This window comes from Heptranchias perlo, chromosome 5 (genome assembly GCF_035084215.1).
Source record: "Heptranchias perlo isolate sHepPer1 chromosome 5, sHepPer1.hap1, whole genome shotgun sequence".
In the NCBI taxonomy this organism is placed as follows: Eukaryota; Metazoa; Chordata; class Chondrichthyes; order Hexanchiformes; family Hexanchidae; genus Heptranchias; species Heptranchias perlo.
The window spans coordinates 132,353,334-132,372,266 of NC_090329.1; the positions used below are offsets into that span (position 1 = coordinate 132,353,334).

General features: G+C 45.3%; 1 protein-coding gene across 1 annotated transcript in view; it reads right to left on the reverse strand.

The window, feature by feature from the left end:
* LOC137322209 (dynein axonemal heavy chain 8-like) overlaps positions 1-18,933 on the reverse strand; it is a 1,675,662-nt gene that overhangs the window by 990,317 nt on the left and 666,412 nt on the right. The window contains exon 36 of the mRNA XM_067985325.1: positions 6,325-6,560. Within this exon, the coding sequence (XP_067841426.1) occupies positions 6,325-6,560 (236 nt within the window). The remainder of the gene's footprint in view (positions 1-6,324; positions 6,561-18,933) is intronic.

The following is an 18,933-nucleotide window of genomic DNA, read 5'->3' on the forward strand; positions in this document are numbered from 1 at the left end:
TTAACTCCCCGACCTGCACCATTTCTGACGGGAGGGGGGTTAAAAAATCGAGCCCATTACCCCAGCCATTTCAGTATCATCCCTTGTAGGTTTATCTTGCCTATTGTCAGTGGCTCAATCCCGATCTTAATCCTAATTTTGTTATTGATGTGTCCATTGAATACTACTGCTACTAAATTCCCATCCATACTATTTATTATATTCTTTGATATTTTCATTTCATATTTCCTCTTTGCCTTCCTAATTGTCTTTTTAACCTCTTTGCTATGCTCATCATATTCCCTTTTGTCGTCCTCTCCTTTATTGCTTAGGTAGTTTGCTTATGCCTTTTACTGTAGGTTCAACTTCATCCTCACCTCTTTATTTATCCAGGCAACTCATTCTTGGCTAGTTTGTTCTAATTTTCCACTTTAAATATTTCCCACTGTTGTTTTACCTGTGTCAATACAGATGCAGATACGGGTACAGATGCTATAGGAAAGATAGAGCAGGAGGTAAGAGAGGAGGGGGAGTTGCGTTCTTGATTAGGGAGAATGTCACGGCAGTAGTGAGAGGGGATATATCCAAGGGTTCGCCCACTGAGTCTATATGGGTAGAACTGAAAAATAAGAAGGGAGAGATCACTTTGATAGGATTGTACTGCAGACCCCCAAATAGTCAACAGGAAATTGAGGAGCAAATATGTAAGGAGATTACAGACAGCTGCAAGAAAAATAGGGTGGTAATAGTAGGGGACTTTAACTTTCCCAACATTGACTGGGACAGCCATAGCATTAGGGGCTTGGATGGAGAGAAATTCGTTGAGTGTATTCAGGAGGAATTTCTCATTCAGTATGTGGATGGCCCGACTAGAGAGGGGGCAAAACTTGACCTCCTCTTGGGAAATAAGGAAGGGCAGGTGACAGAAGTGTTAGTGAGAGATCACTTTGGGACCAGTGATCATAATTCCATTAGTTTTAAGATAGCTATGGAGAATGATAGGTCTGGCCCAAAAGTTAAAATTCTAAATTGGGGAAAGGCCAATTTTGATGGTATTAGACAGGAACTTTCAGAAGTTGATTGGGAGAGTCTGTTGGCAGGCAAAGGGACGTCTGGTAAGTGGGAGGCTTTCAAAAGTGTGTTAACCAGGGTTCAGGGTAAGCACATTCCTTATAAAGTGAAGGGCAAGGCTGGTAGAAGTAGGGAACCTTGGATGACTCGGGAGATTGAAGCCCTAGTCAAAAAGAAGAAGGAGGCATATGACATGCATAGACAGCTGGGATCAAGTGGATCCCTTGAAGAGTATAGAGATTGCCACAGTAGAGTTAAGAGAGAAATCAGGAGGGCAAAAAGGGGACATGAGATTGCTTTGGCAGATAAGGCAAAGGAGAATCCAAAGAGCTTCTACAAGTACATAAAGGGCAAAAGAGTAACTAGGGAGAGAGTAGGGCCTCTTAAGGATCAAAAGGTCATCTATGTGCGGAACCACAAGAGATGGGTGAGATCCTGAATGAATATTTCACATTGGTATTTACGGTTGAGAAAGGCATGGATGTTAGGGAACTTGGGGAAATAAATAGTGATGTCTTGAGGAGTGTACATATTACAGAGAGGGAGGTGCTGGAAGTCTTAACGCGCATCAAGGTAGATAAATCTCCGGGACCTGATGAAATGTATCCCAGGACGTTATGAGAGGTTAGGGAGGAAATTGCGGGTCCCCTAGCAGAGATATTTGAATCATCGACAGCTACAGGGGAGGTGCCTGAAGATTGGAGGGTAGCAAATGTTGTGCCTTTGTTTAAGAAGGGCGGCAGGGAAAAGCCTGGGAACTACAGACCGGTGAGCCTGACATCTGTAGTGGGTAAGTTGTTAGAGGGTATTCTGAGAGACAGGATCTACAGGCATTTGGAGAGGCAGGGACTGATTAGGAACAGTCAGCATGGTTTTGTGAGAGGAAAATCATGTCTCACAAATTTGATTGAGTTTTTTGAAGGGGTAACCAAGAAGATAGATGAGGGCTGTGCAGTAGACGTGGTCTACATGGACTTTAGCAAAGCCTTTGACAAGGTACCGCATGGTAGGTTGTTACATAAGGTTAAATCTCACGGGGTCCAAGGTGAGGTAGCCAATTGGATACAAAATTGGCTTGACGACAGAAGACAGAGGGTGGTTGTAGAGGCTTGCTTTTCAGACTGGAGGCCTGTGACCAGCGGTGTGCCTCAGGGATCTGTGCTGGGTCCGCTGTTATTTGTTATTTATATTAATGATTTGGATGAGAATTTAGGAGGCATGGTTAGTAAGTTTGCAGATGACACCAAGATTGGTGGCATTGTGGACAGTGAAGAAGGTTATCTGGGATTGCAACGGGATCTTGATAAATTGGGCCAGTGGGCCGATGAATGGCAGATGGAGTTTAATTTAGATAAATGTGAGGTGATGCATTTTGGGAGATCGAATTGGACCAGGACCTACTCCGTTAATGGTAGGGCGTTGGGGAGAGTTATAGAACAAAGAGATCTAGGAGTACAGGTTCATAGCTCCTTGAAAGTGGAGTCACAGGTGGATCGGGTGGTGAAGAAGGCATTCAGCATGCTTGGTTTCATTGGTCAGAACATTGAATACAGGAGTTGGGATGTCTTGTTGAAGTTGTACAAGACATTAGTAAGGCCACACTTGGAATACTGTGTACAGTTCTGGTCACCCTACTATAGAAAGGATATTATTAAACTAGAAAGAGTGCAGAAAAGATTTACTAGGATGCTACCGGGACTTGATGGTTTGACTTATAGGGAGAGGTTAGATAGACTGGGACTTTTTTCCCTGGAGAGTAGGAGGTTAAGGGGTGATCTTATAGAAGTCTATAAAATAATGAGGGGCATAGATAAGGTAGATAGTCAAAATCTTTTCCCAAAGGTAGGGGAGTCTATAACGAGGGGACATAGATTTAAGGTGAGAGGGGAGAGATACAAAAGGGTCCAGAGGGGCAATTTTTTCACTCAAAGGGTGGTGAGTGTCTGGAACGAGCTGCCAGAGGCAGTAGTAGAGGCGGGTACAATTTTGTCTTTTAAAAAGCATTTGGACAGTTACATGGGTAAGATGGGTATAGAGGGATATGGGCCAAGTGCAGGCAATTGGGACTAGCTTTGTGGTATAAGCTGGGCGACATGGACATGTTGGGCCGAAGGGCCTGTTTCCATGTTGTAAACTTCTAATATTTTTCTCCAGTTTACCTTCCTTAGCTCCATTCTCAATCCCTCATAGTTGGCTTTTTTTCCAATTTGTTATCTTAAACCTTATTATATTGTGATCACTGCTCCCTCGCTGTTCTCTCACGCATACTTCTCTTATCTGCTCTGATTCATTTCCCATTACTTGGTCTAGCAGTGATTCCTCCCAAGTTGAGCTTCTTATATATTGGGTCAGAAAGGACACTAAAAACTCCATCTCCTTCTCCACTTTCACTTGCTCTCCCTGCAAGTTTATTTGAAGTAGTTGAAATCTCCCACGATTATGAATCGGTGGGGGTAAAACTGGTCTTCGGTGGTAGTGCAAAACGGGCGATAGCAAAACGGCAGTGATTTTGTTTTACATTCCCCATTTTCTTGCTGATGCTCTGTACGGTGCTGTGCAGGCAATTTAATATTCTCTTATTTTTCATTATGCCTGCTTTATTTTTATTAGGCATTTTATTATTACTTTCTATAACCTTTTCTACTCTTTGAGTATTTATGTTATCTTTATTTCTTTTTGTACTTCGAACTTTGCTTTCATCCCATCTTTTTCACAGATTGAGTAATTACAGACTGAAAATAAATCTGGGCGGGCAACCTGGAAGCAGGAGCTTGTATGGTTGTATGTATTCTACTGATGAAGACTACAAAGAATCTACTTCCCTGGCAACCAAGCCATCCTGAAAAAGGGCAGAACCTTTCCCTGCTGCTATGTTGAAAAAGTGATATGATCATTTCTGACACCTGATGATGCAATGGTGCATTACAAACGGCGTGATTTGGCAGATCTCCCATGACTCACCTTAAAAAGGAGCCTGTTTCATAAAAGTTTAAGGTGGTGTAAAGTATGAGTGACGGCAGCAGGGCACCGTAGTGTTTTCGTTGCAGGAGTACTCTCCTCAGGCCCTGCAAGGAGTCCCTAGACCGCCCCAGCCCTGGCCCTGCCTCTCCCTTGGTACTGGCATCTGTTGCTAAAGCCCTTGCCCACGCTAACTTTATGCCAAGGACCATTCCCTTGGGTCCCTGATGTCCTAAGGCTCTCGGCCCGATTTCTGCTCCTGCCCGCCAGCCCTGATGTCAGTCCTGCCGGTTTCGAGAGGAAGATTGTCCTGGATAATTTAAAGGAGACCCATGAGTAAAAATGACACTGGCCTCACGCTGAGATCCCCATAGGGGTTTCCCTCCTGCCTGCACTCCCGCCCATCCTGAGCCATCTCCCCAGTTAAAATCGAGGCCATGGATTAGGATTACTGCTCATATGGAGGATAAGCAACAACATCGACTGGTTGGGCCAAACAGCCTGTTTTAAAACTTTAATGTTTTTAGAAGTACTTAAGTAACTTAAAGCCAGTTCCCATTCACAGCAGCAACCTGGCATGGCACTGATGAATGCAAGAGGTTGAAATTGAGTCAGCTTCAGGCAGGGTGGGCTAGTGGAGAACCACCTGCATTGGAGGCATAGCTAGCAGGACTCAATCAAAGCTTTTAGATCATGGATGCGGAGATGGATCCGGCCAGGCGATGGGGTTGCAGCAGATAGGAATGTGAGGGGAGTAACAGTGAAAAGAGACACGAAGAGGTTTCAGCCTGACATACACTCCATACAATCACCCCACATACCCCTTCCCACTACCTCCTGGTTCCCATCAGCTCCCTTATACCTCCTCACAACCATGACTCCTACACTGACACTTACTTTCCTATTGCTTCTCCTCCAATTTAGCCCCCAACTCTGCCTATCATTAGCCCCTCCCCTCTCACCCATCTCCTCACTACCCATCATCTAATGCTCACCACATCCACTCCCCTGCCCTCTACCTTCCTTAATCCCCTCCTCCAACTGCCTCCCCTTTCCATTCTCCCACTCACTTACTGCATTGCGTCCCAAGCCTTTTGCACTATCCCTTTACCCCGTAGCTCCCATGTCACTTCCCTGCCCTGCATTCTATGCTTCCTTCTCCCTCCTCTCAGCCCCTTTGCCTCTCCGTTACCAACATCTGCTTCCCTCACTCCCCAATTCTCTCTCGTTCCTTCTCCTATTTCCCTCAACAATAACAATGACAACAACAACTTGCATTTACATAGTGTCTTTAATGGAGTAAAAGTGTCCCAAGGTGCTTCACAGCAGCAGTATCAGGCAAAATTTGACTCCGAGCCACATAAAAAGATATTAGGACAGGTGACCGAAGGCTTGGTCAAAGAGGTAGGTTTTAATGAGCGACTTAAAGGAGGACAAAGAGCTAGAGAGGTGGAGAGGTTTAGGGAGGGAATTCCAGAGATTAGGGCCTAGACAGCTGAGGGCACGGCTACCAATGTCGGAGCAATGAAAATCGTAGATGCACAAGAAGCCAGAATTGGAGCAGCGCAGAGATTTCAGAGGGATCGGGTGGGAAAGTGGAGTTGAGGTCGAAGATCAGCCATGATCTGATTGAATGGCAGAGCAGGCTCGAGGGGCCGTATGGCCTACTCCTGCTCCTATTTTTTTATGTTCTTATTGTAGGGCTGGAGGAGGTTACAGAGATAGGGAGAGGCGAGGCCGTGGAGGGATTTGAACACAAGGATGAGAATCCAAGACTAATATATCTTTCCTGAGGTTTCGTGCCCAAAGCTGAATGCAGTACTCCAGATGAAGTCTAGCCAAATCTCTGTGCACCTGAAGCATCTCTTCCTCACTCCTGCTCCCCTTGGCCCCACAAAAATAAATTTTAAACATAAACATAAATGGCCTGTGCTGGGTGACCGGCAACTTCTACTGTACGCCCCGCCTCATAAGCTGTTAAATGGCTTTGTGGTCCTATCTGAGTGATAGGAACCCAATTTGCATATATTTATGAGGCTACTGCCTGAGCCACCTGACTTTAAAATAGCCGCAGGGTGGTATCTGTCTGGTGAATCCACAGGGAACATAACTCCTGTTTTACCCGGTTTCCACCAGATGGAAGGAGTTAAAATGCCCTCCAGTGTTTGTTGAAAAGCCTAATTTCAAGCCAAGACACATAGTGAAGGACACCACCAAGATGGTAGAAGAAATGAAGTAAATTAGGGAGCATTATTTAGATGAGGTCAAGTTTGGGTTTTAAAGCCTGAAAACTGTAGGAGAAAGAAAGTCACGTACCTCAATGGGTCCCAAAGTCATATCCATCTGAATCTCATTTTTTCGTATTTCTGATAAAGACTCCATGGCAAATCTAACATCATCCAGATCCTGAATAGGTCGGGTCAAATTTTTCATTTGTTCAGTGATAAATGCTGTTATCTCTGTCATTTTTCCCTTGTACCGTTCATTCAAGAACCGACAAAGTACCATTTTCCAACCTTTGGCTTCCACTGTAAGTGCCATTTTCATGGGTTCTATGGGGGTGGGGGGAAATAGGTAACTATTAAAGTAAATTCAATTCTCAGGCTGTTTATTTAGTATAAAAACACCAACTTTTTTGGCCCCAAAAAAGTACTGGCTAGGCTCCCATAGGCTCCCAGCAGTTAAACTGGGATCACATTCTCCAGTGCTGACCTTCCAGAGTATGCAGGGTCAGGGGAAGATCACCAGGGGGAGGGCTGCAGCTCTTTCGGATCATTTAAAAAAAATCCAACTGTATCCAGGTCATTTTCTTGGCCTGGACCACATGGTGGGCCCCACTTCTGAAAATCAGTACTAGCCACCAACATGGGGACCATGTGTGGTAGGCAGAGATTCTGCTTTAGACAAGGCTCCATTGGAAATATCAGCCAAGGCAAGGATTTAGTGCATCTGGTTCTGGCCCACTTCCAAGACCTTCTGCATTACTGCCTGAATTGTGGCAAGAGTGAGCTGGATGGTTCATGCAAATTTCAGAGCTTTTGTTCTGCTAAAAACACCATTCCATTAATGGAGTCACATATAGGCCAGATCAGGTAGGAGCGGTAGGTTCCCTTCCTAGGGTGAAAGCCTTGATCTGGAACTGTGGGATTGGTCCTTTGGCGTCATCAGGACGAGACTGGCATGCCGGGGGCTCCATCATGCCCTAGGAGGCAGTGTGCCGGACCTGAAGAGGACGTAAGTCAGTCAGCGAGATGCTGGCACTAAGCTCACGGTGAGTCTGGGAGGGGTGAAGGATTTTGGGTGGGGAGGCCACCTGCAATATCAATGTGGAGCCAGGAAGAACTTTTTTTTAAACTTACCTTCGTTTGGGAGCCTGGTTTGGCTGCTTTAGTGCCGAGAAAATTAACTGCAGTATGCATAATTGAGTTTGGGAAACGAGCTTGAAACTGGTGTTTGGCCCTGGATTTACGTAAGAAATGTGCCTAACGCTGGTTACTGGTGTGAGCCCTGGACAACTCTGGAGTGTCACAACTAATTTGGCATGTAGTGCTCTCCTGATGTGGAATGAGCGTGCGGACACCGCATGCCATATTGATCTCTTCAGTGCTACGTTTTCTGCTCAAAAAATGGGCGCTTCGCGATGCAATTCTAGGGCATCCAATGTTAGAAACAAATAGGCCATTTAACCCCAAGTCTGTGCTGATATTTTGCTTCACCAAAAGCCTAATCTAAACCAGCTGACAAAATTTGGACCTTTCGTCTAGTTCTGATTCAGTGGCAATTTGTATAAATCCAGCCACAGCACATTATGGGGATCGGACGGGAAATTGGAGTTGAGGTCAAAGATCAGCCATGATCTTATTGAATGGCGGAGCAGGCTCGAGGGGCGGTACGGCCTACTCCTGCTCCTATTTCTTATGTTCTTATTAGCAACTGCAGTTCAGATCCCTGCACTGTTTATTTGGTTACAATGTTTTAAGTTTCATCTGTTACAGGCTAGAATGGAATCATGTAATCTTAAGCAATGCTTGTGATTTGGTTCAGCCCCGATTTTAACTCGGCGAGAATCGGGTGAGCGAACGGCAAGCCCCCGTGACATCGCTAGCATGAGGCTCGGACTACTCTCACCTGCCCATTTTCGTAACGCAATTTCCAGCAAGTCACCCAATTACTACTTAAATCAGGAATGCTCCTCTTAAAGCGAGGTTGTATTCCGTGCATTCAGATTTTATTGTCGTATTGCTGCAAATAGGGAATCGCAGAAATTAGTTTTGGGCTGTATCCAGGTTTTCAGATGCCCCCTGGAGATCCTGGTGGAGGTCAGGGCAAGGAGAAAGGTACTGTTCCTCAGAACCCACAGAAGCATCCCCAGGGTGACTATCCCACAGGCCTGGACAGGAGTGGTTGAGGGGATTAGTGTCAGCATCATCACCCCCAGGACCTGACTTCAGTGTAGGAAGAGATTCAGTGACCTCAAAAGAGCAGCAAGGTTGACTACAGCTCTTCATCTCTCCATCTCTCTCAACAACACCTGCTAACACTCCTTTCACCCCCCTGCAGCACCATCCTAAGAATTTCCTTCCCTCCATCACATCCTTCAGCATATAATCACAAGGGCACACTGCAACACTTCTCTTTCTCATTCCAAACACACTCACCTCTTTCTTTGCTCTCTTCCTACCACACACTAACCCCATTCTCTTCTCACATCCTAGCACATGCACAACCACCAACTCCTCCCAATACTCCTTCTTAGCCGTCACCAAAGCAAAGCTCAAATCCCTGGAGGTTAATGGCCCAGACAAAGCCATGAGGATCAGAGAAGGTGAGGTTGGCGGCTTATCTGAGCAGGGTGTCTGCATAATACTCATAACCCTTCAATCGCCTCAGCAAACTTCACAACTTCAAGTTGCATTATGAAGACTGGCAGCTGTTAATGTCCAGCCTCTCAGTGTCAGTATAACTCTTGTCCTTTTTCTGTTTCCTCCAGTTTGTTCTCAGCATCAGATTCCTACAGAAGAAAACACCTCCGAGGAAGACAGTCCTCAAGAGGATGCACCGTCAAGTGTTCCATCCTTCCCAAGCACCAGGATAGACATTGGCACTCCACATGGGTTAGTTAGTCAGCCAGAAGGGTCTGCTAAGGGAACGCCAAGAGTGAAACACCATGAGGAAAATCTTTTTTGCGCAGCGAGTGGTTAGGATCTGGAATGCACTCCTGGGTGGGGGGGGGAGCGGGGTGGTGGAGGCAGATTCAATCATAGCTTTCAAAAGGGAACTGGATAAGTACTTGAAAGGAAAAAAATTGCAGGGTTATGGGGATGGAGCGGGGCTAGCTGGATTGCTCTTGCATAGAGCTGGCACGGACTCGATGGGCCGAATGGCGTCCTTCCGTGCTGTAACTTTCTATGATTCTACGAGTCTATGAGTGAGCAGCAGTAGGTACTGGTGGCTGGGACAGGCCATAAAAGAACTTGCCAGAGGGTGAGGTTCTCTCCCAGCTCTGTTGAGCAGGACACAGATGAGGACTTCAGGGGCCCAGCAATGAAAATCAAACTGCTTGCAAATCACCTTAAATCTATGTCCTCTGGTTCTTGACCTTTCTGCCAATGGTAACAGTTTCTCTCTATCTACTCTGTCTAAACCCTTCATGATTTTGAATAGCTCTATTAAATCTCCTCTCAACCTTCTCTGTTCCAAGGAGAACAACCCCAGCTTCTCCAGTCTATCCACGTAACTAAAGTCCCTCATCCCTGGAATCATTCTAGTAAATCTCTTCTGCAATCTCTTTAAGGCCTTCACATCTTTCCTGAAGTGCGGTGTCCAGAAGGGGACACAATACTCCAGGTGTGGCTGAACCAGGGTTTTATAAAGGTTCATCATGACTTCCTTGCTTTTGTACTCTATTTATAAAGACCAGGATCCGATATGCTTTTTTAATTGCTTTCCCAACCTGCTCTGCCACCTTCAAAGATTTGTGTACATATACCCCCAGATCTCTCTGTTCCTGCACCCCTTTTAGAATTGTTCCCTCTGTTTATATTGCCTCTCCTCATTCTTCCTACCGAAATGTATCACCTCGCATTTTTCTCCTTTAAATTCCATCTGCCACGTGTCCGCCCATGCCACCAGTCTGTCTATATCCTCTTGAAGTCTATCACTATCCTCCTCACTGTTTACTACACTGCCAAGTTTTGTGTCGAGTGCAAATTTGGAAATTGTGCTCTGAACACCCAAGTCCAAGTCATTAATATATATCAAGTTATAGCAGGTATTGGAATGTCTGCTAAGGAATTTCAGCACCATGGCTGAAAGTACAGAGGAGTTTTCTTCCAGCCCATGTGGTGTCACCTTATTTAGCATCAGCATTCTGTAGCCTACCTTGGAGAGTGTGGTCATCTCCAGGGACACTGCAGTTGGACCAACACAAAATCAGCCAGTGTTACCAGCCTTTGCAGCTTTGGTGGTAGCTCAAACGGCTGCCATCCGGATTTTGGGGTCCACCTTGGAGAGAAATTGATGAGCCCCAGCTCCCTGGGAGTGGCAATGGAGCTTTGGGAGCAGCATATCCGCTATTAGGGAAAGTGATGTACTGGTTAGCCACATTGAACATGGCATTGATGACCTGCTCAATGCAGCTGTGTACTGCAGTCTGAGAGATGCAGCAGATGTTCCCTGTAGCAGACTGGCAAGAGCCAGTGGCAAATAGGTTAAGGGCTGTGGTGATTTTGAGAACCATTGGCAAAGCATGGCCACCTGGTCCAGCAAGCAGCAGCTGCATAGTTCTGCACAGCCTGCTTGGAGAAGCACAGCCTTCTGATGCACTGCTCTTCACATTGATTCAAGAAAGAAACTAATGGCCAGGACACCCTGTGTGATGAGTATGGCGTCCTACAAGCAGCCCTCTTCACCTGCTGTCCTCTAATAGGCCCAGCTGCTGCTCGTGGTGATTGCTGAGGTTGCTGCTGCTGCTAATCTTCATCTAACTATTCCTCCATTCAACTGAAACTGGCAATAATAGCACCCATGATAAGCAGATAGAGCTTACTCTGAGTGTAAGGCACAAAATATCAGAAAGAAGCGATCTGGAAGCTGGAAACTTACCTAAAATCCAAATAATACAATGGCACACAGATCCTATGCCAAATACCTGAAGATGAATGCCCCTTTAAAAAATGGACAGAAATTTCCTGCAATGGTGATAGTGGCAACCAACACCATTAGTTAGACCATTGTGAGCACCGATCCTCCAGTAACAAAATTACTCTAAAATATTGAAGGGATTCGCAAAATTTCACATGTCCCCCCACCCCGAAGATTTATTGGAGTTATTAAAAAAATAACCCTGGTGTGAACAAGCCAGGGTCTCTCAAAATGGCTGCGGTCAGACACATGGCCAAGGGCCTGCAGCATTTGAAATTGGATTCTCTTTGAACAATGCAATTGCATTCACGCCCTGAGGCAAGCCATCAACGTTGCCGCCCTGCACATCAAAATTCGAGCAGGAGAAATCCCAGGACAAAAGATAGCCCATCAAGGAACATTCGGAACAATGGAAAGCAGTTATGGAACAGATCAGCACAGGTACCGGCCATTATGTAAATTGGCCAGAGATTGGGGTCCTTTGTGTTATGTTTTCGTGCTCAAATCGAACAATGGAGCAAGCTGATGAGCCACGAAAAAAACCGGATACCGGGAGGATATAACTGGGGCTTTCCAGTATCTCTCTCTCTCTTCTCTTCGCCTCTTGGCCCGGTGTCCTGTCTGCCTGCTAGCAACTAAGAAGGAAGGCCATCCAGTAAACCTCGCAACCACATGTCGACGGCAGCAGCAGGGCACAGGGGCCAGGCCTTTTCATCTGTTTCACCGGTGAGCATTAATTTTCTGGCCGCCACAAGACAACCTAGCTAGGTGTAAGGGTGGGAGTTAAAGGGGTATTGCTAAAATTGTGATTTTAGAATTTTCCCTCGATGTGTCCGTTTCTTCCACCCCGTTAAGTGTAAGACTGTATTGCATCCATAGCGATTTCTTTTATCTTCTGTATAATACTGTTTACCTTGTAGTTTTAGTTTTCTTATTAATAAACATTGGTTTTCCTTGTACCAATCCACTGGTCTGTTCGTCTGTCCTTGTTACCACCCGATAAGTCCTCAGCTCAGAATCAAGAAGGGGAAAGCGATTCGCAACCGCACAGCGGGCAGGGCAGCTCAGGAAAAACATAACTGGCTGACCTATAATAAGCCCGAGAAACAGTAAAAACCCCTTACAATATCCTGGTTTTCAAAATCGAGCTTAGTGGCAAATCAAAAGTGGTGCAGCAAATGGCCAGTGTTTGCATGTCTTGAACTGAGCTTTTTGTTTGACTGATCTGAATAGTCAAGGGAGCAAACTTCAACTGACTTATGTTTCATAAATGTTTAGCTCATATGTACTTCAAAAATAGCTTTCCTTCTGCACAAAAAAAGCAATAGAGTCATACAATCATAGAATGATGTCGCACAAAAGGAGGCCATTTGACCTACCGTGCCTGTGCTTGCTCTTCAGTAGAGCCATCCAATTAGTCTCACTCCCCTGCTCTTTCCCTATCGCCCTGCATTTTTTTCCCCTTCAAGTATGTATCCAATTCCCTTTTGAAAGTTATTATTGAATCTGCTTCCACCACCCTTTCAGGCAATGCATTCCAGATCATCAGAACTCGCTGCGTAATTTTTTTTTCCCTCATGTTTCAAGAAAGGAGACAGATGGAAACCAGGGAATTATAGACCAGTTAGCCTAACATCTGTTGTGGGGAAAATGCTGGAGTCTATAATTAAGGATAGGGTGACTGAACACCTCGAGAATTTTCAGTTAATCAGAGAGAGCCAGCATGGATTTGTGAAAGGTAGGTCGTGCCTGACAAACCTGATTGAATTTTTTGAAGAGGTGACTAAAGTAGTGTAAGGAGTCGTACAACACCAGATTATAGTCCAACAGCTTTATTTGAAATCACAAGCTTTCGGAGCTTTGCTCCTTCGTCAGTGGTGGACAGGGGAATATCAATGGATGATATTTATATGGACTTCCAGAAGGCATTTGATAAGGTCCCACATAAGAGACTGTTAGCTAGGATCGAAGCCCATGGAATCGAGGGAAAAGTACGGACTTCGTTAGGAAGTTGGCTGAGCGAAAGGCGACAGAGAGTAAGGATAATGGGTAGGTACTCACATTGGCAGGATGTGACTAGTGGAGTCCTGCAGGGATCTGTCTTGGGGCCTCAATTATTCACAATATTTATTAACGACTTAGATGAAGGCATAGAAAGTCTCATATCTAAGTTTGCCGATGACACAAAGATTGGTGGCACTGTAAGCAGTGTAGATGAAAACATAAAATTACAAAGCGATATTGACAGATTAGGTGAATGGGCAAAACTGTGGCAAATGGAATTCAATGTAGACAAATGTGAGGTCATCCACAATGGATCAAAAAAGGATAGAACAGGGTACTTTCTAAATGGTAAAAAGTTAAAAACAGTGGATGTCCAAAGGGACTTAGGAGTTCAGCAACATAGATCATTGAAGTGTCATGAACAGGTGCAGAAAATAATCAAGGCGGCTAATGGAATGCTGGCCTTTATATCTAGAGGACTAGAGTATTCGGGGGCAGAAGTTATGCTGCAGCTATACAAAACCCTGGTTAGAACGATCCTGGAGTACTGTGAACAGTTCTGGGCACCACACCTTCGGAAGGACATACTGGCCTTGGAGGGAGTGCAGGGTCGGTTTACTAGAATGATACCCGGACTTCAAGGGTTAAATTAAGAGGCGAGTTTACACAAATTGGGGTTGTATTCTCTCGAGTTTCGAAGGTTAAGGGGTGATCTGATCGAAGTTTATAAGATATTAAGGGGAACAGATAGGGTGGATAGAGAGAAACTATTTCTGCTGGTTGGGGATTCTAGGAGTAGGGGACAGTCTAAAAATTAGAGCCAGACCTTTCAGAAGCGAGATTAGAAAACATTTCTACACACAAAGGATGGTAGAAGTTTGGAACTGTCTTCCGCAAATGGCAATTGATACGAGCTCAATTGCTAAATTTAAATCTGAGATAGATAGCTTTTTGGCAACCAAAGGTATTAAGGGATATGGGCCAAAGGCAGGTATATGGAGTTAGATCACAGATCAGCCATGATCTTATCAAATGGCAGAGCAGGCACGAGGGGCTGAATGGCCGACTCCTGTTCCTATGTTGCCTTTGGTTCTTTTGCCAATTACCTTGCGTTGAGTTACATTGAGTCTACAGCACAGAAACAGGCCATTCGATCCAACTGGTCCATGCCGGCGTTTAAGCTCCACATGAGCCTCCTCCCTTCCCTGTTTCATGTAACCCGATCAGCATATCCTTCTATTTCTTTCTCCTTCCTGTGCTTATCTAGCTTTTCCGTGACGGCACAAATAGAAACAAATGGGTATGATCTCGTGGCCATTATAGAGACATGGTTGCAAGGTGACCAAGGTTGGGAGCTAAATATTCAGGGTTATTTAACATTTTGGGAGGATAGGAAAAAAGGTAAAGGCGGTGGGGTAGCTCTGTTAATAAAGGATGAAATTGGTAGAATAGTGAGAAATGATCTTGGCTCAGAAGATCAAGATGTCGAATCAATTTGGGTGGAGGTAAGAAATAGCAAGGGAAAGAAATCACTGACAGGAGTAGTATAGAGGCCCCCTAACAGTAGCTACACTGTAGGGCAAAATATTAATCAGGAAATAAGGGGGGCTTGTGAAAAAGGTAATGCAATAATCATGGGCGATTTTAACTTTCACATAGATTGGACAAATCAAATTGGCAAAAATAGCCCTGAGGAGGAGTTCATGGAGTGGATTCGGGACTGTTTCTTAGACCAATATGTCAGGGAACCAACCAGGGAACAGGCCATTTTGGATATGGTAATAGGTAACGAAACAGGATTAATTAATGATCTCAAAGTAAAGGATCCCTTGGGAAGCAGTGATCATAACATGATAGAATTTCATATCCAGTTTGAGAGCGAGTACCTTGGATCTGAAACGACTGTATTAAACTTAAATAAGGGTAATTATAAAGGAATGAAGGCGGAATTGGCTAAAGTGGACTGGGTAAACAGATTAGATGGTATGATGGCGGATAAGCAGTGGCAAACATTTAAAAAGATATTTTATGACTCGCAACAAAAATATATCCCTGTGAGGAGGAAAGACTCCACAAATGGCTAACAAAGGAAGTAAAAGATGCTATCAGGTTGAAAGAAAAAGCAGACAACATGGCAGAGATTACTGGTAAGCCCGAAGATTGGGAAAACTTTAAAAACCAGCAAAGGATGACTAAAAGAATAATAAAGAGGGAGAAAATAAATTATGAGAGTAAACTAGCAAGAAATATAAAAACTGACAGTAAAAGCTTCCACAAGTATATAAAAAGGAAGAGGTCGCTAAAGTAAACATTGGTCCCTTAGAGGATGAGGCTGGGGAAATAATAATGGAAAACAAGGAAATGGCAGAGGAATTGAACAGATATTTTGTATCTGTCTTCATTGTAGAAGACACTAATAACATACCAATAATAGTAGAAAATCAAGGGGCAAAGGGGACGGAGGAACTAAAAACAATCACAATCACGAGAGAAAAAGTACTAGGTAAACTAATGGGTCCAAAGGCTGACAAGTCCCCTGGACCTGATGGCTTGCATCCAAGGATCTTAAAGGAAATGTCGACAGAGATAGTGGATGCATTGGTTGTAATCTTCCAGAATTTACTAGATTCTGGAAAGGTCCCAGCAGATTGGAAAACCATAAACGTAACACCCCTATTCAAGAAGGGAGTGAGACAGAAAGCAGGTAACTATAGACCAGTTAGCCTAACATCTGTCATTGGGAAAATGCTAGAATCCATTATTAAGGAAATAGTAGCAGGACATTTGGAGACTCATAATACAATCAAGGAGAGTCAACATGGTTTTATGAAAGGGAAATCATGTCTGACAAATTTATTGGAGCTCGGAGCGGAGCTACAGGCGGGAGCGGACCTAGGAGAGAGGGCAGGACTCAGAGACTACTAAAGGCCCAGGCTCGAGGGCCTACCCGCACTCGGAGCAGAGCTACAGGCGGGAGCGGACCTAGGAGAGAGCGCGGGACTCGGAGACGACAGAGAGGCAATCGGTGAAAAAAACAAGGATTGACGTCACAGGACAGCGGGTAGGTGATTGGCGAGTCGATAAAGGGAGCAGCGGAGGCCTGAGGTGAGTAATTAAACTCACCTATGTGAGTCTTTTTCCCCAGCGGGGAAGGAGCTTCGCGGGCTTTTTCAAAGGCAGGGGGCGGGGCCAATTCATTGGTACCCGTATATAGGTGGAGCGGTTGCTAAACCCGAGACACTACACTAGTAGTGACTCCCACCCTCCCACCTCCTCTAACCTTTTGGGGGGTAGAGGGAATTTAAAGGGTAGGTTCGTTTTTATATTTTGTGTTCAGGGACTTAACTCCTGGACCTAAGATAAATAAGAAGCAAAAAGTAATCCAAAGTGGGACGTCACCAAGGAAGAGGTAAGTGATTGGTTGGTGAGTATTTTCCTGCTGAATTTGTCTAAGGTTAGAGTTTGTGGATTCTAGGGTCTCTGTTGTGTAGTGGGGGACTGCTGTTCAGCAAGGGCCCTTGAGTATACCTTTTAATTGAAGTGAAATTGGTGGGATTCATTTAATTTGAATTAATTAGTTAAAGGGTAAGTCATGTCAGGACAGCCCAGCCTCGTGTTATGCTCTTCCTGCTCTATGTGGGAAATCAGGGACCCTTCCGGTGTCCCTGACGACCATGTGTGCGGGAAATGTATCCAGCTGCAGCTACTGACAAACCGCATTGCGGCACTGGAGCTGCGGATGGATTCATTATGGAGCATTCGCGATGCTGAAAACGTCGTGGATAGCACGTTTAGTGAGATGGTCACACCGCAGGTAAAGGTTGTACAGGCAGGAAGTAAGTGGGTGACCTCCAGGCAGAGTAAGAGGAGCAGGCAGGCAGTGCAGGGGTCCTCTGTGGCCGTCCCCCTCTCAAACAAATATACCGCTTTGGATATTGTTGAGGGGGATGACTTATCAGGGGAAGGCAGCAGCAGCCAACTTCCTGGCACCAGGGGTAGCTCTGCTGCACAGGCTGGGAGGAAAAAGAGTGGAAGAGCTATAGTGGTAGGGGATTCTATCGTAAGGGGAACAGACAGGCGTTTCTGTGGCTGTAAACGTGACTCCAGGATAGTTTGTTGCCTCCCTGGTGCCAGGGTCATGGATGTCACTGAGCGGCTTCAGGGCATTCTCAAGGGGGAGGGTGAGCAGGCAGAGGTCGTGGTCCACATTGGGACCAACGACATAGGTAGGAAGGGAGATGAGGTCCTGCATCAAGAATTTAGGGAGCTAGGTAGCAGATTAAAGAGCAGGACCTCAAAGGTTGTAATCTCTGGATTACTCCCAGTGCCACGGGCTAGTGAGTATAGAAATAGGAGGATAGAACAGATGAATGCGTGGCTAAAGAGTTGGTGCAGGAGGGAGGGTTTCAGTTTCCTGGATCACTGGGCCTGCATCTGGGGAAGGTGGGACTTGTACAAGTCGGACGGGTTGCATCTGAACCAGAGCGGGACAAATATCCTTGCGGGGAGGTTTGCGAGCACTGTTGGGGGGGGTTTAAACTAACTTGGCAGGGGGATGGGATACAGAGTGGAGCTACAATAGGGGGTGATGTGCAGCCAAATATTGAGAAAAAAACAAGTCAGCTTGGAAGACAGGGCAAATATGTAAGAGCAAGGCTGGATGGCATCTATTTTAATGCAAGGAGTCTTGCAAATAAGGTGGATGAACTGAAGGTGTTGATAAACACATGGGAGTATGATATTGTTGCTGTCACAGAGACATGGTTGAGGGAGGGGCAAGACTGGCAGCTCAATATTCCGGGGTACAGAATCTTCAGGCGAGACAGAGGGGGAGGTATAAGAGGAGGGGGGGTCGCAATATTAATTAAAGAATCAATTACTGCCATAAGGAGGGATGATATATTAGCAGGTTCCTCAAATGAGGCCATATGGGTGGAGCTTAAAAACAAAAAGGGGGCAAGCACTTTGATGGGAGTGTACTTTCGGCCCCCAAACAGTCAGGGGGAGATAGAGGAACAGATATGTAGGCAAATCTCAGAAAATTGTGCAAATAATAGGGTAATAATAGTGGGGGATTTCAACTTCCGCAATATTAACTGGGATACTCAGAGTGTAAAATGCTTAGAGGGTACAAAATTCTTAACGTGCATCCAGGAGAGCTTTTTGAGCCAGCATGTAGAAAGTCCTACAAGAGAGGGGGCGGTACTGGATCTAATTCTAGGGAATGTGGCCAGCCAAGTGGAAGAAGTGCTAGTAGGTGAGCACTTTGGTGACAGTGACCATAATTCAGTGAGATTTAAGGTGGTCATGGAAAAGGACAGGGAGGGGCCGGAAATAAAGGTTCTAAATTGGGGGAAGGCCGATTTTAATAGGATAAGGCAGGATCTGGCCAAAATGGACTGGGATCAGCTGCTTGTAGGAAAATCCGCATCGGAGCAATGGGAGTCTTTCAGAAGGGAGATTGAGACCATACAATGGCAACATGTTCCCGTAAAGGTCAAGGGTGGTTCCAAGAACTCCAGGGAACCTTGGATGTCAGGGGATATACGAGAATGGATTAGGAAAAAAAGGAGGGCTTTTGGCAGATACAAAAGGCTAAGGACGGAGGAAGCCCTAGAGGAGTACAAAAAGTGCAGGGGGATACTTAAAAAGGAAATTAGGAGATCAAGGAGGGGCCATGAAAAAACACTGGTGAGCAAAATAAAGGAAAATCCTAAGATGTTTTATAAGTATATTAAGGGTAAGAGGATAACTAGGGAAAAAATAGGGCCCATTAGG